The 24,097-nt window shown below is 49.7% G+C and overlaps 1 protein-coding gene across 2 annotated transcripts in view; it reads left to right on the top strand.

The window, feature by feature from the left end:
* Window positions 1–3,949: 3,949 nt before the first annotated feature.
* The window catches only part of LPIN1 (lipin 1), a 128,879-nt gene continuing 108,731 nt past the window's right edge, over window positions 3,950–24,097 (top strand). For both annotated transcript variants that reach the window (XM_040224776.1, XM_040224775.1), the window contains exon 1: window positions 3,950–4,131. In XM_040224776.1, the coding sequence (XP_040080710.1) occupies window positions 4,051–4,131 (81 nt within the window). In that variant the 5' untranslated portion in view covers window positions 3,950–4,050. The remainder of the gene's footprint in view (window positions 4,132–24,097) is intronic.

Here is a 24,097-nt window from a genome sequence, read left to right as displayed (position 1 = left end):
CTTGGAAGAAAAGTTATGACCAACCTAGATAGCATATTCAAAAGCAGAGACATTACTTTGCTGACTAAGGTCCGTCTAGTCAAGGCTATGGTTTTTCCTGTGGTCATGTATGGATGTGAGAGTTGGACTGTGAAGAAGGCTGAGCGCCGAAGAATTGATGCGTTTGAACTGTGGTGTTGGAGAAGACTCTTGCGAGTCCCTTGGACTGCAAGGAGATCCAACCTGTCCATTCTGAAGGAGATCAACCCCGGGATTTCTTTGGAGGGAATGATGCTGAAGCTGAAACTCCAGTACTTCGGCCACCTCATGTGAAGAGTTGACTCATTGGAAAAGACTCTGATGCTGGGAGGGATTGGGGGCAGGAGGAGAAGGGGACGACCGAGGATCGGGTGGCTGGATGGCATCACTGACTCGATGGACATGAGTCTGAGTGAACTCCGGGAGCTGGTGATGGACAGGGAGGCCTGGCGTGCTGCGAATCATGGGGTCGCAAAGAGTCGGTCACGACTGAGCGACTGAACTGAACTGAAGAGGAGATATCAGAGAGCTCCGTACTTCTCTCTGTCTCTTTCTTTCTGCCACACGAGAACACAGTGAGGAGGAGACGGTCAGTCTGCAAGCCAGGAAGAGAGCTTGCACCAGGAACCAAACCTGTGGGGACCTTAATCTTGGACTTCCAGCCTCCCGGACTGTGAGAACATAAACTTCTGCTGTTTAAGCCCCACAGTTCCCGGTGAGCTGTTCTGGCAGCTTGAGCAGACTCAGACAGTTTCCTTCCCCAAGCAGCCTTTGGTCCTGATGCCAGCACATGACCCAGAGAATTTACTTGCTACTTGAATCTTGAAAAAAGACAGTTAATTCCCTGTTTCCATCACTCCAGAATTGAGTCATAGTAGGGTTTCCTGACTCAGAGAAAGGGGGGACAACAGAGAGTCACTGTGTGTGTGTGTGTTATGAGAGAGACACAGAGAGGGAGGCAGAGATGTAACATATTTGCAGGTTCTGGGATTAGAACATTGACCCATTTGGCGTTGATATCCTGCATTTCACACCTCAGGTCCAACCTCCCATCCTTTTTCTCAAAGACCGAAAAATGGAAGCCTCTTCATGGAGTGGAGAAATCAGGGAAGGCTCCATGGAGGAAGGTGTGGCCTGGCCCCAGACAGTGGGCACATTTGGAAAGACCTTCCAGGAAGTGGGTCACAGCATGAGCTAAGATTCAGAAATGGGACCAGACAAGGTGTTCTGAGAGGGGAGGGGCGTTCACAGGAGACTCCCAAACCAGGGCCTGGAAGCCTGGGGAAAAAGGGTGCCCTGTGGATTCTTATGGCTGGGGCATGTAGGGGGCAGTGATTCAGGGCAGACTTCAACGTGGTCCTGCCCGGGGTCCCGTGGGGCAGCGCGGGAGTTCTCAGAAGCTCCAGTGGAGGACAAGTTGGAGAGTTTGGCCAACAAAAGTCCAAAGTAAAATAGAGCCTCCGTTTCTTTGTCTGTGAAATGGAGCTATTCGTGCCTACTTCAGAGTGACTGTAAGGATTAGTAGCCGTGACTGCCTTTTGAGGGTCTAATTCACGCCAGTGTTCATCAAGGACTCTCTGTTCATGGCCTCAAGTGCCCCCACAACAGCCCTGTGACGGAGAGACTATTTTTATCCCTGTGTTTCCCAGATAAGGAAACAAAGGTCCTTAAAGGTCTGAGTCAGAACAGCTTCGAGGCACCGAGTCAGCCCCAGAGCCCAGGCCTGTGTGATTCAGATGGTGTAGCTCAGTCGTCATGTGTTGCTTCCAGGAACCCCATCAACACACATGTCCCTATTTCTAGGCGCACCACCCAGCCAGCGCTGGCTGTCATCGGCCTGACATAGCAGCAGGATACCCGTCAGCCTGACCTCCCCACAAGCAGGGGTGTGAAACCCGCCTGGGCTCGGAGCCCCGAAGACCAGGCACGCCCCCCCTTGTTCACGCTGAGGCTCCACGTGGCTGGCCCTGGGGATGGGCGCAGGAGGACCGGAGTGCTGTATTCACAGCTCCAGCGTGGCTCTGTGCACCTATCACACAGCCAGCTGAGCGCTCCCCACGACCAGGTGTAATGACTCACAGTCTTATCACTGCTTGGTCACGAGGTTCTCAAAATATCTCGACAGCAGGAATTAAAAATAGTAAGAGTAGTGGGGACCCAGCTCAGTCGAAGTGTCTGAAAGTGTTATTTTTGCCCTTCCGTTGAGGACATTCAGGGACCTTCAGTCTGTGGGAGCCATTCCAGGGAGTGGGCGGGGGGCCACCCCGCCCTCTCTGCTCTTCTCCAGGGGGAGCGAGGCCAGCTGCACAGTGTGTGGCCAGGATCGTGGTGACCTGGGCACGTGGAAGCCTGGAGTTCAGAACCTTCCTGCGGCTTACCAGATGCAGCAGAACTGGGGTAGCCGCTGACCTCCAACCTGTCAAGGGAGGTTGTTAGAACCCATCATGTTTGTTAGGACATGCCCGGCATCTTTCAGATATTTGCCCACTCCACCCTCGGCACATCCCTGGATGGATTCCGGGTCAGAGTCTCCTCCGGAGAGCAGGAGGAAGGGGAGTGAAGCGAGTGGAAAGGAAGAAGGCCTGGCTGGGAAGGAGGTGGGGACCAGGGTCGGTGCTTCTACACTCACGGGGTAGAGCTCAGAGGTGTTTGGAGGTGAGCAGTCCTAGCATCACAGGCTGTAGGGATTCTGGGGGCCAGGGGGTCACTCTGTGCTAGGGGTCAGGGAGGTTGTCTCCTTCAGTCCTTGTCAAATGAGATCGGAGCCTCTCACCCAGGCCTGCAGCTTGCCCTGTGCTCCCCTCCCACTCCCACCTTGCCCAGAAACTGCCTCCCCCCACCCAGCTGCAGGCCTGCACACCTGTGCCCCATGGAGCCCAGCCCCATCAGCATAAACCCGCAGCTCCTGGCAGGATCAGAACCATGTTTCAAGCACTGTGTTTGGGGTCAACCCGACCCTGCTTAGTCACTTCCTGCTTTGCGACCCAAGACCAGTTCTTTAAGCTCTTCTTTCACTTCCGTAACCTCAGAGGGCTGCCGTGCAGAACGTGTACCGGAGAGCAGTTGACCACCTGGTGGTGTGTCTGAAAGTGTTGTTTTCTCCCTTCCCTGGCTTCCTGGTGTGCAGGCAGCACTCAGGTCCAGTGAGTCATCATGATGACGCTGCTGAGTGTGATGGAGGTGATGCCTGTGGTCCCCTGGGGAAGGGGGGCCGCTGACCCCAGCCTTCCTGACTCCCTGAAGGGTGCCCCTGCAGGGAGAGAAAGGATTCCTCGTCACTTCTGTGGGAAACCAGTGGCTTCCCTGGTGGCTCAGGTGGTAAAGAATCTGCCCTCAGTGCAGGAGACCCCGGCTTGATCCCTGGATTGGGAAGATCCCCTGGAGCGGGGCATGGCTACCCACTCCAGTATTCTTGCCTGGAGCATCCCATGGACAGAGGAGCCTGGTGGGGTCTCAAAGAGTCAGACCGGACTGCGCGCCTAAGACTTTCACGTGGCACGACAGTGGTAGAGAAGGTGAGTGGACTAAGGACCCGCACATCCTCTTTTGCGAGGTTCCCTGCACTCAGCACGTGAGGTGGTGTCTCTCCCCAACACGTCCTCCCCACAGATCGCCTCTGGAGGCAGCACTCGTGGGTTTGAATCACAGTTCTGTCCTTTGTGGCTGTGTGACCTTGGGAAAGGCAGTGGTGAGGCAAGGGTACCTAGCAGGTCACGCCCTGTGACCGGGTGTCAGTCTCACAGAGTCCAGAGAAACTGGCATCTGCTGGAAGACCGCTGCATCCTTCAGGGACCGGGAGGTGTCCCGGTGTTGTTTTGTTAGCCAGTCCCAGGTGGGAGAGGATTTGCAATTCAACACTCTGCTCTTTTCCTGAGCCTTGTGACTTGGCCGGGCTCCTGGGTGGAAAGAGAAGCTGCCTGCTCTGGGCTCAGTGTCGCTGGGCCAGCCTCCCAGCTCCTGAAATTAGCCTCCGCAGACACCGTTCTCTGGGTGCTGGGTGGAGAGGCCACTGGCATCCCCCCGACCCCAGCCATGGAGGAGCAGGACCACGCTTGTGACCCTACCTGGGAACCCCCACAGGCAAAGAGCCGCCCGGACTCACCTTGGTCGTGGGTAAGGGCCAGGGCATGGCCACATGCAAACCGCCCCACCCCACTCCGCCGCCTGGCTGAGGAATGCAGACGGGCCCTGTGGGTCTCGTAGAGGATTGGTGCGTCCACATTTTTCCAAAGAAGTGATGGGACCAGCCGCTCCCCAGAGGCTCCAGGGATGGAGGCTGCATTTATGAAAGAGGATTTAGAACTGACCCAAGAAGTCAAGGCATTTTTCTTTGCCTTGGATGGAGAGTAATGGTGACTGCTTTAATTCTCAAGACAGAGAGTTATTTGAGGACTCCTGCTTACCAGGCACTGTGCAGGAAATGCTTGCTGTCTTCTGTGTTTGCATGCGGGCAAGGAGGGGAGGCCCCGAGGGTTGAAGTTACGGGATCAACACAGGCATTTGAGCATGGTTGTGTCAGAGAGTGTGATGTGTGCACTGCGGGCGCCCCTAGACTCCAAAGCCAGAGGTTGCACCATCTGTGTTTTGTAGATCTCATCCTAGATGTCCAGGCTTTGTTCAAAGGTAGTTATGTTTTTGTGAAGCCCAAGAAGCAAGAGTAGAGGGTGTTCAGATAACCCCAAGTGGAAGTGTGGACCAAGGGTGGAGCCTGGACTCAAGTTTGGGCTTGGCTATTTCTTCCAAAGGCTGAGGGTTTGGCCACAGCGAACATACTGTGTTAACGGTAGTGGTTTAGTCACAAAATTGTGTCTGACTCTTTGTGACCCCATGGACTGCAGCCCCCCAGGCTCTTCTGTCCGTGGGGATGCTCCAGGCAAGAATACTGGAGTGGGTTGCCATTTCCTCCTCCAAAGCGGATCTTCCCGACCCAGGGATCAAATCCTGGTCTCTTGCATTGCAGGTGGATTCTTTACGTCTAAGCCACCAGGGAAACCACCAGTGTGTCACTGCCCTGCCCCAAAATGTCTAGGACGCCTTTGACACTCCTGGTCTGGCCCCCAGCTGTGGAGGCTGGGCTGGTCCTGGAGGGTGCCACACGCCCTGGAAACAGAGAGAGCTTGGGGTCCGTTGCACCTATGGCGGGAGGGGGAGGGGTGTGGCGTGCGGGGAGCAGGCGCAGCCTCCTGGCTGCTGGCTCCCCGAAGTCCCTGGCACTGTCACTCCAGTCCTGTCCACCCTCAGGGCAGCTCCTCTCCCTGCAGGGACATGGGACCCTGCTGTTGGTATTCAGGTGAAGATGCGGGGGGCAGGGGGCACCCGAGAAAGGGCCTCTGGATTCTGCTCCCAGCCTTTGCCACTTGGCCCTTTGGGCCAGTGTTTCCTGGGCAAACAGATGCTCGCAGAGGCGGCTGCGCAGTGAGCCTCCCTCTGCAGGCGGAGGGCAGGAATGGGAGCACTTCCCCCATAATGCTCTGTACATCGACGGCACTCACACTCTAGCTAAACAGACGGTTTTGTGGTTCGTTGGAGATTAAGACGGTTGTGTCTTGTTTCCCATTCCTGGAATGTCTCTCTTTAACAGAGCAGCCCTGAGAAGCGCCCCATTCTTCCAGTGGGCAGCACTGCGCTCTTGGAAAGCTCTCCCACGTCCACTCCAGGACCGAGTCTCCTCGGCCCTGGGACACAGGTCTTATCATCGTGGCATCTCTCTTGTACAGCCCATCTCTCTCGTCCAGTTTCCCCGGGCTGTCAAATGTCATTCCCATTTGACAGCCCGGGGAAACTGAGGTTTTGATGTTGCCTGACAAGTGGTTTGGGGATGGGAGGGGGTGGGGAAGATGGAGGCAGGGTGGTAGCCCAGCCCCACCATCATTCCCCACACCTGTGGATGCTGTGATCCGAGGAAGCTCTGACAATGCCTGCTTTCTGCTTTTATCTTTGGATTATTAGTAATTTTTCCTGGTTATAAAATTATGTGTATTAGAAAAGGTTTTGATTCTAGAGCGGAGTGTAAATATTAATAAGATAGATAGTAAAATGCCAGTCATTTCACTGCTTGGGAGGTCGTCTGGGAACTTTGTCAACTGAAGTTGCCCTGTGTTTCCCTGGAGGCTCATAAATAATTAAGTACAGAAAAGATTTCAAAGTCTTTAGTTCTTTTTTCACTTCAACCCCTTCACTGCCCCGTGTGCTCAATTCTAAAATCCCCAAAGCCCTCTGGCTGTCCACTGTGGCCTGGACCCCTTGCTTGTGACATCTGTGACTGTCTTCCTGGCGGAGGCAGGTGTGCATGGCAGAAGAGGGTGAAGGGTGGTGAGGGAGTTTGCTGGACTCTGGAGCTGCTGCGCTGGCCCTGCAGACTGTCCACCCCTGGATGCAGGATTTAAATGGGCCCAGGAACTTGGGCTTGGCTCCTGCTGGTGCCCACATCCAGGAGAATCTGACTTGTTGAGCTGAAGGGTGGCTGCAGGGCAGGGATCCTGGGAGTCTAACGGGGCTCCAGGGAGAGCACTGGCCTCCTTCCACTGTTGGGGGCTGGGTCCAGCCCAGGAGGACAGAGGAGGCCAGGTCCTGAGTGAGGCTTCAGCAAAGCTGGACTGGAACACAAAGCAGGAAATCGAGGTGGATGCCCAGATGGACTGCCTGTCATGCAGGAAAGCTTAGGAGGAGGCTGCAAGAGAGCTGGCCAAGCAGGGCAGGAGAGGCGGGAACTGCAGCTGCTGTGACCAGGAGCCGGGCTGAGCTGGCTGCTTCTGGGGAGGGTAAGAATGGCTCAGCCATCGTGGGGCACTTTCATTCCTGGGGCCAGGAAAGGGCAGCTGGCAGTGCCGAGAGCCCTGGGAGGCACCTGTTAAGTTGGCAACAGTTCCCTGGACACAGGCCACATCCCTTCCCAGAGGCTGTGAGCTTGATGTCCAGGCTTTGAGCATGTACAGAGCCCCATGGGGCACAGTGATGGGTGAGACCTGGTCCCCACCCACAGGAAGTCAGGGTGGAGTGTGAGTGGGTGCGTCTGCCAGCTGCCAAGTTCCTGTGGACACAGATCAGGAGGAATTCCCACTGGCAGGGCTGGGGAAGGTGTCTTTGTGAAGCTGGCATCAGAGCCAGGCCTTGGGAGGAGGGTAGGATTTCAATAAACACATGGGGGGAGGGGAGGCGGGCAGAGACTTCTAGGCCAAGGGTTCAGCCTGAGTGACAGCTGGGCTTTGCAAGAACAGGGTGTTCTCCTAAAGCTAATTCTGCAAGTTCAGTTCCTCAAGCCGTTTGGGATTTTATGTCTCCTGAGTTGGGGCATGCGTGGTGACATTCATCTCGGTCAGACCCCCAGCCTGTGAGAGAAAGCAAACAGTCACGGACCAAATATGTGGGACTTGGTGTGAATCCAGGGCCACACAGCGCCTGGGCTCAAGCTTTAGTTTTACCACCTGCAAGTTTGGTTAACTGGAGCCTAAGTTTTCTTATCTGTAAAATGGGACTTAACAATACCTAATGATATAATAATCACAGGGACTTGGTTGCTCGCTGTTGTTCACTTGCTAAGTTGTGTCCGATTCTTTGCGACCCCATGGACTGAAGCACACCAGGCCTCCCTGTCCCTCATCATCTCCTGGAGTTCACCCTGTTTCATGTCCATTGAATCGGTGATACCATCCAACCATCTCGTCCTCTGCAGCCCTCTTCTTCTTCTGCCTGCAATCTTTCCCAACATCAGAGTCTTTTTCCAACGAGTTGGCTGTTCGCATTAGGTGGCCAAAGTATCAGAGCTTTGGTACCAAGTGCTTGGTAAATGAGCTATCATTAATAAACCTGAAAAAAAAAAAAAAAAAAAAAAAGCTTGTTACAAGTTGGGTTGTAAATACCAGTGAAGAGAAAATCATTTGCATTTGGACTGTTGATCTCAGCATGGTAAAGAGATAATGCACCAAATCAGGGCCCCACATCCCCTAATATGGAGAATTCAGAGTAAGCCTTTGTTCAGACCTTTTGGCTCGGCATTCAAGGCCTCTCAAGAGCTTCCTGCTCTTGGCTCTGTCCTCACCTACTGCGACCATGTGTTGCCCAGCAAGTGCCTCTCCTCGGAGGCGCTGAGCCCATTATGTTAGCTGGGTCTCCAGGGAATGAACATCAGGACCTCAGACCCATCCTGCCGTCTCCAGCCCCTGAGACTTGGCAAGGGGCTGGACTTTGGACCCCAACTTCCCAGAGCACATGTTTGCCACTAAACTCCGTTGGCAAAGCTGACCAGAAGCCTGGGATGAAGCCGGGTCTTGGCCTCTGGGACCCCCTTCCTCAGGGATCCCTAGGGCCAGCACCCCTGATAGTGCTGGGGGCATGGAAAGACAGACTCAGGGACAGGGTCCACCTCTCCCCAGAGGCCCAGCTGACTTGCGACACCTGTTTGCCCACCTGATCCGGGCAGGACCCCAAGAAGCTACTGCCTGGGATCAGCCTGAAACTACCGGCTGCCCGGTTGAGTGATGGGGAGACGGGCAGAGAGAGAAACCAGGAAGCAGTCCCCACATGTACCCGCCATGGGAAGCAGAACTTTTGGCCTCCTTGCTCCATCTCTCCAGTGGCCTGGGCCCACCCACCAGACCCCTGCTTCCTGTGAAGTCGAAGGGGAGGTCTGGAGCGCCCCCTGGAGGTGGTACTCTGCCACTACAGAGTGCTTCAGTTCAGTTCAGTTCAGTTCAGTCGCTCAGTCGTGTCTGACTCAGCGAGTGCTTACAGACAGGAAAACAGAAAAGCTACAGGAAAACCACCACCCCGTCGTATCACAACCAGGTGGCCGATAGGACTTTTACTAGGGACAGAAACAGGATGAACACAAAAACTCAGTGGTGCAGTCAGTGGTTACTGGATCAAATCTGAATTCCTCATTAAGCTTGTTTGTGATTAAACTCCTTGTAGGAAACTGTTGTTGGATTACATTCTGCAGTGTGCTTTAAAACTCTGACTCTTGCTGCCACCTTCCCTTTCTGTCTGTTCTGTTCTCCTTATTTATAACCTCTTCTCTCCTGTTGGGCTGTGAGCCCCGAGGGCAACCAGAGTGTCTCCATCTTGGTGTTACCCAGAGCTCCTAACACAGTTGTGTTACATGTCTGGGTCAGCTGGATTTATACCTTTTGCCTTGATGTAATATTGCAGCACCCCCTTTTGCTCTGAAGTGGGGTGATCACCCTACCTGGTACACATTTGTAAGGTCATACCTGCATTTGGCTTTGGGGCCATCCCCTCACCCACAACTTGTACCCAAAGGTCTTTTCTCACTGCCACTTAGGGGGTCCTAGTCATCTCCTCCTGTCAGGGCTAGAGAGGGTTGGAGGGCTTTGTATGGCAGTGCTGTGTTTCACACAAAGATTAGGGTCTAACGTTAGTGCAGGAGGCAGAAACTGTGTGGTCTGGCTCCCTGAGGATGTTCTTCCCTGCAGACACCATACCTTGATGTGTTAGCAGAAAAGCTAAGGGAATAGATTAAATATTAAATAGATTAAACTGAGTTTGTTGCTCAGTCCTTTAGCCTTGTCTGACTCTATGGATATCATGGACCGCAGCATGCTAGGGTTCCCTATCCTTCATCATCTTCTGGAGTTTGCTCAAACTGATGTCCATTGAGTCAGTGATGTCATCCAACCATCTCATCCTCTGTCGACCCCTTCTCCTCCTGCCTTCAGTCTTTCCCAGCATCAGGGTCTTTTCTGTTGAGTCAGTTCTTTACATCAGGTGGCCAAAGTATTGGAGTTTCAGCATCAGTCCTTCCAATGAATATTCAGGACTGACCTCCTTTAGGATGGACTGGCTGGATCTCCTTGCAGTCCAAGGGACTCTCAAGAGTATTCTCCAACACCACAGTTCAAAAGCATCAATTCTTCAGCATTCAGCCGACTTTATGGTCCAACTCTCACATCCATATATGACTACTGGAAAAACCGTAGCTTTGACTAGACAGACCTTTGTTGGCAAAGTAATGTCTCTGCTTTTTAATATGCTATCTAGCTTTGTCAAAGCTTTTCTTTCAAGGAGCAAGCGTCTTTTAATTTAATGGCTGCAGTCTCCATCTGCAGTGATTTTGAAGACCAAGAAAATAAATTCTCTCACTGTTTCCATTGTTTCCCCATCTATTTGCCATGAAGTGATGGGACTGGATGCTGTGATCTTCATTTTTTGAATGTTGAGTTTTAAGCCAGCTTTTTCACTCTTTTCTTTCACCTTCATCAGGAGGCTCTTTAGTTCCTCTTCACTTTCTGCCATTAGGGTGTTGTCATCTGCATATTTGAGGTTATTTATATTTCTCCCAAAAATCTTGATTCCAGCTTGTGCTTCATTCAACCCGCCATTTTGCATGATGTACTTGCATATAAATTAAAGAAGTAGGGTGACAATATACAGCCTTGATGTACTCCTTTCCCAAATTGGAACCAGTCTGTTGTTCCATGTCCAGTTCTAACTGTTGCTTCTTGACTTGCATACGGGTTTCTCAGGGGGCAGGTAAGCTGGTCTGATATTCCTATCTCTTTAAGAATTTTCCACAATTTGTTGTAATCCACACAGTCAAAGGCTTTAGTGCAGTCAATGAAGCAGAAGTAGATGTTTTTCTGGAATTCTCTTGCTTTTTCTATGATTCAACAGATGTTGGCAATTTAATCTCTGGTTCCTCTGCTTTTTCTAAATGTAGCTTGAGCATCTGGAAGTTCTCAGTTCATGTACTGTTGAAGCCTAGCTTGGAGAATTTTGAGCATTACTTTGCTAGTGTGTGAAATGAGTGCAATTGTGAAGAAGTTTGAACACTCTTTGGCACTGCCTTTCTTTGGGATTGGAATGAAAACTGACCTTTTCCAGTCCTGTGGCCACTGCTGAGTTTTCCAAATTTGCTGACATACTGAGTGCAGCACTTTCACAGCATCATTTTTTTAGGATTTGAAATAGCTCGGCTGGAATTCCATTACCTTCACTAGCTTTGTTTGTAGTGATGCTTCCTAAGGCCTACTTTGTATTACAGGAGTCTGGCTCTAGGTGAGTGATCACACCATTGAGGTTATCTGGGTCATGCAGATCTTTTTTGTATAGTTCTTCTGTGTATTCTTGCCACCTCTTCTTAATATTTTCTGCTTTGGTTAGGCCCATACCATTTCTGTACTTTATTGTTTCCATCTTTGCATGAAATCTTCCCTTGGTATCTATAATTTATAAAAGAGATCTCTAATCTTTTCCATCCTATTGTTTTACTCAATTTCTTTGCTTTAATCACCTCAGTTCAATTCAGTTCAGTTGCTCAGTCATGTCTGACTCTTTGTGGCCCCATGAATTGCAGCACGCCAGGCCTCCCTGTCCATCACCAACTCTTGGAGTTCACTCAGACTCATGTCCATCGAGTCAGTGATGCCATCCAGCCATCTCATCCTCTGTCATTCCCTTTTCTTCCTGCCCCCAATCCCTCCCAGCATCAGAGTCTTTTCCAATGAGTCAACTCTTTGCACGAGGTAGCCAAAGTACTGGAGTTTCAGCTTTAGCATCATTCCTTCCAAAGAACATCCAGGGCTGATCTCCTTTAGAATGGACTGGTTGGATCTCCTTGCAGTCCATGGGACTCTCAACAGTCTTCTCCAGCACCACAGTTCAAAAGCATAAATTCTTCAGTGCTCAGCTTTCTTCACAGTCCAACTCTCACATCCATATATAACTACTGGAAAAACCATAGCCTTGACTAGATGGACCTTTGTTGGCAAAGTAATATCTCTGCTTTTGGATATGCTAACTAGGTTGGTCATAACTTTCCTTCCAAGCAGTAAGTGTCTTTTAATTTCATGGCTGCAATCACCATCTGCAGTGATTTTGGAGCCCAGAAAAATAAAGTCTGACACTGTTTCCACTGTTTCCCCATCTATTTGCCATGAAGTGATGGGACCAGATGCCATGATCTTAGTTTTCTGAATGTTGAGCTTTAAGCCAACTTTTTCACTCTCCTCTTTCTTCATCAAGAGGCTTTTGAGTTCCTCTTCACTTTCTGCCATAAGGGTAGTGTCATCTGCATATCTGAGGTTACTGATATTTCTCCCAGCAATCTTGATTCCAGCTTGTGCTTCCTCCAGCCCAGCGTTTCTCATGATGTACTCTGCATAGAAGTTAAATAAGCAGGGTGACAATATACAGCCTTGATGTACTCCTTTACCTATTTGGAACCAGTCTGTTGTTTCATGTCCACTTCTAACTGTTGCTTCCTGACCTGCAGATAGGTTTCTCAAGAGGCAGGTCAGGTGGTCTGGTATTCCCATCTCTTTCAGAATTTTCCACAGTTTATTGTGATCCACATAGTCAAAGGCTTTGGCATAGTCAATAAAGCAGAAATAGATGTTTTTCTGGAACTCTCTTGCTTTTTCGATGATCCAGTGGATGTTGGCAATTTTATCTCTGGTTCCTCTGCCTTTTCTAAAACAAGCTTGAACATCTGGACGTTCATGGTTCACATATTGCTGAAGCCTGGCTTGGAGAATTTTGAGCATTACTTTACTAGTGTGTGAGATGAGTGCAATTGTGTGGTAGTTTGAGCGTTCTTTGGCATTGCCTTTCTTTGAGATTGGAATGAAAACTGCCCTTTTCCAGTCCTGTGGCTACTGCTGAGTTTTCCAAATTTGCTGGCATATTGAGTGCAGCACTTTCACAGCATCATCTTTCAGGATTTGAAATAGCAAGGCACAGACTTCCTGGCCCCTGACCCTCGCCCCAGGCTCTACAGAGATGAGAAGGTGGGGGCAGGGCCTCCCCATCCCACCTCCACCAAGGTGCTTTGAGCCTCTCTGATCCTCGGGCTCTTCATTTTTACCACTGAGACTAATAGACCACCTTTGTTAGCTTATCATGAGGGTAAATGGGGTGAGGTTTGAGAGTCTTAGCAGCTGCATGAAGCATATAGTAGGAGCTGTGGAAGAGGACAAGTCACTGAAAAATTCAGTGTGAGCTGTAAGGTCTGTGAACCATAGGCTGGTGTCACGCTGGTCCTCACTGATCTGGGGCTGGCCCTGGATCCATACTGGCTTCTGGACGTGGAACTCCACCTTTTGGCAGCATCAAGAATGATCCTCACTTGAGAAGGCACATCTGGGCAGGAGGCAGGGGTGAGCAGAGGGCTTGGTGGGTGTCGAGGCCCCGCTTGACGTTGAAGGCCATTGGCAGGTTTGAGGAACAACAAAGATGCCAGTGTGGCTGGGCTAAGACCACAAGGGCAAGAAAAGGAGTTTGTGTCGGAAAGTAACAGAGGGGTGGGATCTGACCAGGCATCATCAAGGAATTGGCCTTGACTCTGACTAAGACAGAAAGTCCTGGGGGCACCGGGGGCAGTGCAGGAGCAGGGGACCAGTTGGGAGGTTGTATTAATCCCACAGGGAGGTGAAGGTGGTTTGGACCAGGGTGGTTGCAATGGAGAGGGTGAGAAGCTTCTGGAATTGAAGGTCAATGATGGAATCAAGGAAGAGGTTGAGGCTAGAAATGTACTTTCAGTCCCTGAATCAGTGTTTAAGAACCCCAGATCTGGTGCAACCCCTCATTTCTAAACTACGTGTCTATCTGTGGCTGGGTCTTCATTTGGGGCTTTTCATAGTTGCAGCAGGCAGGGATACTCTGGTTGAGGTGCATGTTCTTCTCATCGCGGTGGCTTCTCTTGTTGCGGAGCGCGGGCTCAGTAGTTGTGGCGCACAAACTTAGTTGCTTCTCAGCATATGGGATCCTCCTGGACCCGGAACGTGTTAGGTAGTTAGAACAGAAAAAAGGAGTCCAAAATAGTGGTGGCTAAAAGACAAAGAAAGGGAAAAGCCCATGAACACAGAACAAAGGAAGGTCTGAGGATCAGAGTGAGAACCTCAGGTGAAGCAAACAACCCTCCTGGTTAGCCCAACATAAGGCAGGCTCAGGAGAAGGAGAAAAAAAAACATAGGAAGAGCCAACACCAAGCCGCCACGGGCTTTCTTCTCTTCGCATCTTTTGGGGCAGCCCACCCTCACGCCTAGAGGATGTATGTTCCTTTGCTTGCCAAATAAAACAGCTGTAACTCCAAGCTGTAACACTAGTCCGTCTATCGCTTCAAATTTTTGCTGTGGTGGGACAGAACTGGGGAAAATATGAGCTCCCTGGACAGATGGAATCGGTGTCTCCTGCACTGGCAGGTGGATTCTGCACCACTGAACCAGCAGGGAAGCCTGCAACCCCTCAATTTACAGAGGGGGAGACTGAACATGTCAGAGGACATATTTTCTAGGCATAACTATAGACTTAAGCCTACAATTTCTTCTGTGCAGGAAACATAGGTAAATTCAGACACCACCTTGAACTTCTCTTCCCATTTGAATTTGGAGTACACTACGCTTTGTTTCTCTTTCCAGATATTTCCTCTGTTCCCTTTCTCTCAGCTTCTCATCCCTTCAGCTTCCTCCTGGTGTCTATGCTTATCCAACCCCACTTCTTCATTCAAAGTTTACGCTCAATTAGTAGAGAATCTGGGGGAGAGGTTGCCACTGTCAACCGTCACTTTTCCTTGAAGGGCTGGCCCAAGCGTAGCCTCTGCCTGGAAACCCCAGCTGGGAGTGATGCTTCCCTCCTAAACCCCCACTTCTGTTTGGAACAGGCTTTTGTTGTAGTTGTTCCGAGATTGGTCCCTGGCACATAGCAAGTGCTCGGCGTTTCTAGAAGGAGCAGAGAATGAATGAAATTACAAAGTAAGCACCCCCAGTCCTTACCACTCGATGGCGAGCTTTTGCCTGGTTTCGTCTTCATTTACACACCGAGGCTCCTTGACCCCACTTCCAGCGCTTACTGGGTGATCCTCCACAGTCCTGCCCTGAGTTGGGGGAGACCCTTGGAGAGGGAGGAGCCAGAGAGTAGGGGGACCCAGAAACAATTTAGAGATGGCTCTGTAGTAAAGCTCAAGTGAAAAATGGGAGGTGAAGACCAGAATGTCAGGCTGGAAAGACTGGGAAAATGAAAGGCTGGTAGGAAAGGGTGGCGCCAGAGGGTCTGGCCCAGATGAGTTATGCTGGAATGCCTGAGGTTGGCGGATACTGGCTGCTGGGCAGAGACTGTGTGGTGTGTCTTGTGGGTAAGTAGGCCTGGTTTAAAGGCACAGGAGTGGGATGCATGGCCACCCCAGGGGCGCTGTGAGCAGAGCATATGCTCACCAGAAAGGTCACACTCATCCCATGTGAGTGATTTAGAAGGTGCACGCCCCCAAGGCTCCGGTGGGCCAGACACTTTCTGTTGCTGTCTGCCCCGTGTGAAGTGTTATAAATCCCTTCCTCACAGGATGGAATATTGTCTAAAGTGATGAATCAATGTGAGTCCCTCTGTTGGACAAGAGCCTGTTTTTCATCTTCCTCCTCTGCCCTGGCTGCCCCAGGCCTGGGCTCTGTTGAGTCCCCGAGAGCAGGATTATCTGAGCCTAGATGTCAGGAGTAATTCTGTCTACTTCCTCCCATCATTCTAAATCCTGCTCCATGTCACGGGTTTTGATCTATTTGCAAACAGTTTGATTGCTTGAGTTTTTTCCCTAAGCTACTTGAGATCCTTTTTGGATTTGTTAAAGAATGTAAGCAAATAATAACCAAAAATTTGGAATAAAAAGACCTTATTTTTTTTTTAAAAGCAGGATGGATGGAAAAGCAGGATATTATGGAAATGTGATATTCCTGGCCACTGGGTCTATAGTCTAGGGGGAGGGGCTGAAGAATGGCCATCCCTTATAGCAGGGACAGCAAGGGGAGGCAGCAAATTCCAAATTCCTCTGAAACTTGGAAGAGTTTGTTGTTAGATGAATGAAGAGAGCGAGACTCTATCTCAGTAGGAGAGCAACACAGAATTGGATGTTTCAGTTCTAGGCTCACGGTGTGGCTTTGAGCAGGCCTACTGTCACTCTGGAGCTATGATCCCTCCCCCATAGGGCTGTCTACCAATCACAGCTGTGGGCACAGGAGTGCCCACTCGGAGGAGCTAAGCTCACTATCTACAAGCCTTATCAGGTGCCTTTGTGGAATGAGGGTGTGGCAGGGCAGCTGTGTAAGTTTGCAGTCCACACAGAGTGCTGGCCCAGGGGTCACCCAGGGCAGAAAGCCGCCCTGCTCCCTACTCACCAACCTTGCTGAGCTCAGGGGTAGAGGGTCCTGGGATGGTCAGGAAGAAGGGGCTCCTCCCTGAAAGCCGTTCATCCAGAGAGTGCTCTTTCTTCACTCTGCCCAGGGGGCCCTGTGTGTTGGCCGTGGCTCCAGATCTGGGCCTGGCCACAATTTGCAGCACCTGCTATCCCTGTTACAGAACCCTTGCCATCGGTGACAATGTCGGCAGGCTCTTCCTTGTAAATGAAATTAAAATGGGGCGACTTGTGAAATGCTATGCTTGGTACCCTCCCCTCTCAAGATCCCGCATCCACCACCTCCTGCCAACCACCCCCTACCCCCGTCTCTCTCTCCCTAGTCACCCAGGGCTGCATGCAGCACAGTTTGAACCCCCGGCAGAGGAGGCAGCCTCCTGTAGCCTGTCCAAACTGACCATTTGGGAACCACAGACTGGAATTCTTTTGGGAGCAAAACAGTGACAGTCTCTGGACTTCAGCTTGGTGGGCTGAGCCTATCTTTTGGCCATGGCTGGGGGGCGCTGTTTCAGTGCAGCCCTTTCTGTGCTGTGCTTAGTTGCATCTGACTCTTTGTGATCCCATGGACTGTAGCCCACCAGGGTCCTCTAACAGAGAGAAAGTCAGTTGCCCAGAGTCACTCATTTAGTTACAGCAGAGCTGGTATTAAAACCTACACCTGATTCCCTTTTCCACTGTCTCCTGACTCCATTTTAGCAATAGATGTTTAATGAAAAACACTAGATCAGCTGTTGGGATATGTAATTCTAGACCAGGACCCCATGGACCACCAGGCTCCTCTGTCCATGGGATTCTCCAGGCAAGAGTACTGCAGTGGGTTGCCATGCCCTCCTTCAGGTCATCTTCCCAACCCAGGGATCAAACCTGGGTCTCCCACATTGAATATCAAGTATCGTAACTGCTGTCATTCAGGGTCTGGTGTCCTGGCCCAGAAATGCCCTCTAGAGGGCGCTGTGACACCGGGACCCAGGACAGGGCACAACTGCAAGGGACCGTGTCCTCTCTTCTCCTACAAGTAAGGGCAAATGAAAACTGAATCCATACATAAAGCGTTTCAGCCAACAATCAGAGAGTTTTGTTGAAATTCTTGAGTGAATTATTTTTATCTGAGGTGATTTGAACTTCAAACAGTTCAAGATAAAGGAAATGGGGACTTGGGCTAGCTAATATCTTCCCCTGATCTTACATGGGCAGAAACTGAGTTTATTAATAGCCCCTTGATGGACAATTCACAGTGAAAGGTGAAGCAAGATGGGATCAAGTTTCTGGGTTTTATCCAGTTAGCAATGCCCAGTGGGTGAAATATTACCAGATGGAAAGAGTAAGAACAGTGAGTCTTATAGGCTGCACTCTGAGTGGCTGCCTTGTAGAATAGTATTTTTGCAAATATAGTTATTTGCAATTTATGGATAATTTAAAGTGCTTTCAAAATGACAAATCTCTAAGTTTATTATTGCTGTTGTTGTTTATTGAGTGCTTTCTGTATGCTAGGCACTGATGAAGCATTTTCTCTTTGTCATCAATCTTCTTAAGAACCATTGTTGTTGCTGTTCGGTTGCTAAGTTGTGTCCGACTCTTTGCGACCCCCATGGACTGCAACGTGCCAGCCCTCCCTGTCCTTCAGTATCTCCTGGAATTCGCCCAAGTCCATGTTCATTGAATCAGTGATACCATCCAACCATCTCATCCTCTGTCGTCCCCTTCTCCTCCTGCTATCAATCTTTCCCAGCATCAGGGTCTTTTCCAGTGAGTCGGCTCTTCGCCTCAGGTGGCCAAAGTATTGGAGTGTCATAAGAACCATGTGGGTGGATTATCAGCCTCAGTTTATACACAGAGGTGCTGAGAGACATTACTTAATTGGGCTGTGGTCTCACAACCAGCAGTGAAACCATTATTTCTGTGCTAGTCTCCTGCTTCTAAGATCTAATCTCTCCCCTGGAAATGCCGCCTTCCTATTTTTCTCTGGAAGCTTTCATAGGACTGAACTCTTTCATGGGAGCCAGTCTCCCAGCTGCGCATCTCTGCTCAGCCCTGAAACTCAGAGTTAGAGATTTGCTTCTCCAGTAGCGACCATCTCTCTTGAATGACGGTCATTTTCCAACTGACCCTGGTACCGGTGCATCTTCCTAGGATGACATGCGGGTGGCAGCAGGGAGCAAGAAAGACATGTTCTCTATGGGTCCTGCCCTTGGAAATTTTCTGGATGAGAGACCACTTCATGATGAATGGGATTCTCAGATGTTAGTTGAGAGGGGGCCTCGTTGACTGTTACATAATGTAGTCTTACACTCACAGCTGGCCTCGTGGGAGTCTTGTGGTCACTCCCAGTCCTGGTTATCAGACTCACAGAGTTTCTGAATAATATAGACTCACAATCTGTGGGGTTCAGCCTCACAATTATATACAAAAATATACACAAATATCAGTTCAGTAGCTCAGTCATGTCTGACTCTTTGTGCCAGACTTCCCTGTCCATCACTAACTCCTGGAGATTGCTCTAACTCATGTCCATCGAGTAGGTGATTTCATCCGACCATCTCATCCTCTGTGGTCCCCTTTTCCTCCTGCCTTCAATCTTTCCCAGCTTCAGGGTCTTTTCTAATGAGTCAGTTCTTTGCATCAGGTGGCCAAAGTATTGGAGCTTCAGCTTCAGCATAAGTCCTTCCAGTGAACATTCAGGACTGATTTCCTTTAGGATTGACTGGTTTGATCTCCTTGCAGTCTAAGGGACTCTCAAGAGTCTTCTCCAAGAACATAGTTTTAAAACATCAAATATGTTTGTGTATTAATATATAGATTTATATGATATAATTTAATATGATATAATCATATAAATATATGATTTATAATAGTTATGAATATTATCTATACTATTTTATATATTGTTTATATTATATACACTTTTTTAGTGTCTATGTCTCTTTACCGGGCATGCAGACAGTGTTTATGACCCTGTTTCATCTGTACTTCTCCAGATATGCTTGACTTCTTCCATTTACTCTTTGTTGTGAGATGAGATGTGATTTCTGCTTCTGTTGACACTCGCTTGTACTCTTCAGAGTCTAGTTTGTCAGTGGCCTTCTTGGAGTTTTATCTGACCAGTACAATGTACAATGGCCCCTGATCTTATTCTAGATTTAAATATCTCTTACTGTTTTCTAAGATCAAAGCATTCAGAGTTACTTAATAACTGATGATGGCTAGGCCTTTTCTATCAGTTACACAATGGACTTTTTGAGTCTTAGTATATCTGTCTTGGTGGAGAAGGCAATGGCACCCCACTCCAGTACTCTTGCCTGGAAAATCCCATGGATGGAGGAGCCTGGTAGGCTGCAGTTCATGGGATCACTAAGAGTCAGACACGGCTGAGCGACTTCCCTTTCACTTTTCACTTTCATGCATTGGAGAAGGAAATGGCAACCCACTCCAGTGTTCTTGCCTGGAGAATCCCAGGGACAGAGGAGCCTGGTGGGCTGCCGTCTCTGGGGTCGCACAGAGTAGGACACGACTGAAGAGACTTAGCGGCAGCATATCTGTCTTGGGCTTCCCAGGTGGCGCTAGTGGTAAAGAACCTGCCTGCCAATGCAGGAGACTTGGGCTTGATCTGTGGGTGGGGAAGATCCCCTGGAGGAGGAAATGACAACCCACTCCAATATTCTTGCCTGGGAAATCCCACTGGACAGAGGAGCCTGATGGGCTACAGTCCATGGGGTCACAGAGTCGGACATGACTTAGCAACTGAACAAACAGCAGGACTTCCTATAAAAATGCCACTGGAAAGGTGGGTCCCACTTCTTTCTCCTTGCTTTGGCTCTGGCCCTTACTGACATGTGGCTTCAGAAAGTCCCTCTGCACTCGAATGGCCTCATCTGTAAAATGAGCTGCTGTGAGAGGGTAATGATGTGACGCATGCTTCCCACCTACCAGAATGACCTGGGAGCTTTGCGAAGCTCCTGCTAGAGAGTTTGATTCAGTTGGTTAGAGTGGGGCCTAGAATAAAGACTGTCAGTGCCTTTTCCAATCATTTCTGATGAGCGAGCAGGTTTAGATCCTGAATCACAGCGTTTGTAAAGTGCTTAGCACACATTCAGTGCCCTGCAGGGGCCCCCACCTCCTTTTCTTCTTGCATATCCCACCTCTCTTTTCCTCTGAGACACTTAGGGCTCTGGTGGTGCCCACTTTGTATCCCAGAGGACAACCACAGGAGGAAACTCATTTAAAATGCTCTTCTCCAGATGTGTGCCTTTGATACACATGGAAGAAAGAGCAATGCTTAGTTCAGAGGTTCTGTGTAAATTCTACTGCCACTCCCAGGTCTATCTTCTGTACCCTTTGATAAGCCCCATGATACAGAGAGATGGAGGGCAGGAGGAGAAGGGGGCGACAGAGGATGGGATGGTTGGTGGCATCACTGACTCAGCGGACCTGAGTTTCAGCAAGCTCTGGGAGATGGTGAAGGATAGGGAAGCCTGATGTGCTGCAGTCCTTGGGGTTGCAAAGAGTCGGACGCAACTTAGCGACTGAACAACAATGATACAGAGACCAGATCCTGCCCTGAGATCTTGGGAGTATATTGCAGCCTGAGAAACCTAAGACATCAAGATCAGCCGTAGTGGGGGAGATATCTTCTTTGGGTCATGGGGCAAGCTTCCTCATGCACTTCAAATACCCCAGAAGCTTTCTCAAGCTTGGGTCCATTTGTAAATTGAAGGAGGCTGTGAGGTCATTGTGGCAGACAAAGTGGACCCAGCAGGTGGAGCTAGAGAGTCAGAGACATCGAAAACCAGAGCTGGTCCTGGGGTCTCAGGAAGACGAGGTGGGGCAGTCGTCTTTGGCAAAGGTCATGTATCAGAATCCCTGAACAACTTATTAAAAAAAAAAAGACTATAAAATTCCACATCCCATCCCTATGGAATCCAGCCGTAGGCATTAACTAATTGCCCATATAACTCCCAGTTTGGGAAGCATTGATGTAGAGATTCTGGAATGATCTAGATGTGGTCCAGGCACATAAATGTGAGCCTGTCTGAGTTGAGAGCTGTGTGCTGGTCCTCAGACTTGCGGGAGCATCAGTAACACCTGGGTGCCAATCAAAAGTGCAGACTCAGACGCCACCCCAGACCTGCTGGGTCACAACCTGCCTTCTTTACAAGAGCGAGCCCTCTGGCTGACTCAGAGGCAGATCAGAGTATGAGGTCACAGAGAATGGGGCTTCTGGTTTACCTGGGAACCTGTCTCTGGAATGGGAGATCTGGGAGACCCAGTCTGTGCTTTGTCCTTGGCACCTCTCTGAGCCTCAGTTTCTTCGTCTTTATTATACCTCCTTCTCAACGTTGTTAAGGGAACTAATGCCCAACTCCCATATTAGACTGTGAATTATTTGAGGCAAGGTCCATGTATTTTAAAAATTTCCCCTTGCCCAATGCGTAGCATTGAGCAGATTGGTCGTTTTGGCACACAGAATGATAGAATCCTCCAAGCAGAAGAGACTTTGTGGATTGTATAGAACAGGAGATGCTGTGAATGGATGAGAAAGGTATGGTGAGGCTGACAGACATTTCTAGGGTAGGACACTCGTTGGAAGGACTGATGCTGAAGCTGAAACTCCAATACTTTGGCCACCTGATGCGAAGAACTGGCTCATTGAAAAGACCCTGATGCTGGGAAAGATTGAAGGCAGGAGGAGAAGGGGATGACAGAGGATGAGATGGTTGGATGGCACCACCGACTCAGTGGACATGACTTTGGGTAAACTCCAGGAGTTGGGGATGGGCAGGGAAGCCTGGCATGCTGTAGTCCATGGGGTCGCAACTGAACTGAACTGACACTCTTACTGGCACATGGACTTCCTGCGAGAACGCCTGTTCTCTGGGAGTCCTCCTTCTCTTGGCTCCCCAGAGCTGAGCTCAGCCCCCTGTCTTCGTGAGGGCCCCCTGTGCCTCTGACCAGCCATCTCTGTACCCTCTGAACTTCTGTGCCATGGAGTGTTGGTGCTGCCCGTCCACCCATGCCTCCTGGACTGGCCTCCTTGTATGTCCTGTCTGCGCTGTGTTTTTTTCTGGAAGCTGCTGTGTTGTCTCACTGTACATTTCAAGCTCTTGGAGGGCAAGGCCAGGGTTCTTTTGGTCCTGATCTGTTCCCCAGCCCAGTACCTAGCACGGGACTGAGCGCATGATGGTCAGTGCTAACTTGTTGAGTATCTGTTACTGTTTTAAAATAGGAAATCTTTCATACATCCACGATGCAGAATAATATAATGAACATTTGTATCCTTACTACTGCTTAAAAAAAAGGATTATTACAGTTGAAAGGCTCAGTGTACCACTCCCCAATCATTTTTTCAGCAACTGTATATGACAGTCCACTCTCTATGACATCATATGGTTTATTTGTTTGATTTTGCTGCTCGTCAAATGAGCATCTTAAAACCAAGGTCCAAGTCACTCAGGAGGCTATAATTCATTCAGTTCCATTCGCTCAAGAATATTTAGTAAGAGCCTTTTGTATGTCAAGAACTGTGCTAGAAACTTGGGATGTATCAGTGAACAAATCTCACCAAAACAAGACAAATAAAAAATGAAGTCTTGCTCTCATGGAGTTCACAACTGGACAATTTATAAACAATAAGCATAATAAATATCTAATGTGTTAGAGTTAAAAGTGCAATGGGAAAAAAAAATAGCCCATGGGTCAGAGATTGTAAGGTGAGGGGGCAGACTGTAGTTAAGAGTGGCTTGTTGGGAAGGTGATATTTTGACAAATACTTGAAGCAGATGAGAGTTGGTCACTTAATTTGTAGGGAAAGGTTTTCCCAGTGGAGAGAATAACCAGTAAGGATCTTTGCTGTTGCTATTGCCTAAGACGGAGCATTTGAGGACCAGGAAGGAGACCAGCATGGCTGGAATGAAATGCAAGGGAGGTGGGGCATCAGGAGGTGAAGTCAGGGCCAGGGTGGGCGTGGGGTGGAGGAGGGAGCTTTCAGAGCTTTCCAGGCCGCTGTCAGCACTTTGGCTTTTATTTTGGCCATTGCAAGGTCTGAGCTGAGCAGTGACGTTTTCTGACTTCTTGGGTTGCAGTGTGGAGAGTAGTCGGTAGGATCAGAGAAGCAAGAAGTCGATATAGAAGGCCACTGTCGTGAATTAGAAGACAGATAAGGGGTTTGGACTAATGGGAGAGCCGTGAAGGGGGTGATAAGGGATCAGATCCCAGACACGTCCTGAAGACAGAGCTATTGGGATTTCCTGGTGAATCAGATGTTGATTGAGAGGAGAGAAGAACGCCCAAGCGCCTGAAAGGCTATAGTGACCATCAGCCAAGACAAGGGAGGCGTGGGCAGAGTGGTGTGGGGGTCAGTGGAGATCTGCACGTGCTGACTTGGAGAATGCTGCTAGGTTTCACATTGGAGATAACGAGCAGGCAGTTGAGTATATGATTCTGGACTCTAGAGAGAGACTGAAGCTGGAGATACAGGGATACCGTAGGTATTTAAAGCCACGAGACTAGATGAGGTCACCATAGGAATCAGTCAGCTTGAGAAGAGGAACTTGGTCTGGTCCCTGGAGGGCAGACGAGAGACCTGCCAGAAAACGAGAGCCCACATTGGAGCAGGAGGAACGACCAAGGGAATTTTGGTGCCCTGGAGGCCAGAGGAGGCAGTGTTTTAAGGACAAGAGAGTGACATGGTGTCCAACATTGTTGATGGATGAAAAGCACAAGTGAAGACTGAGAAACGTCCTTTGCATTTAGCAACCTGGATGCTGTTGGCGACCTCGATGAAGACAGTTCTGGTGAAATTGTGGAGGAGGCGGGGGAATCAGACTAAAAGCGTTTAAGAGAGGAACAAGAAGAATGAAACTGAAGAAAACAAGCAGAGGCGTTTGCTGGGAAGGGGACCGGAAATGGGCAGTAGCTGGCAGGGGAATCCAGGGAAGAGAGGGGCTTTGCTGGGCA

Source organism: Oryx dammah, unplaced genomic scaffold (genome assembly GCF_014754425.2).
Source record: "Oryx dammah isolate SB20612 unplaced genomic scaffold, SCBI_Odam_1.1 HiC_scaffold_25, whole genome shotgun sequence".
Lineage (NCBI taxonomy): Eukaryota > Metazoa > Chordata > Mammalia > Artiodactyla > Bovidae > Oryx > Oryx dammah.
The sequence above is the reverse complement of the archived record's forward strand: the minus strand, read 5'-3'. Positions and strand labels throughout refer to the sequence as shown.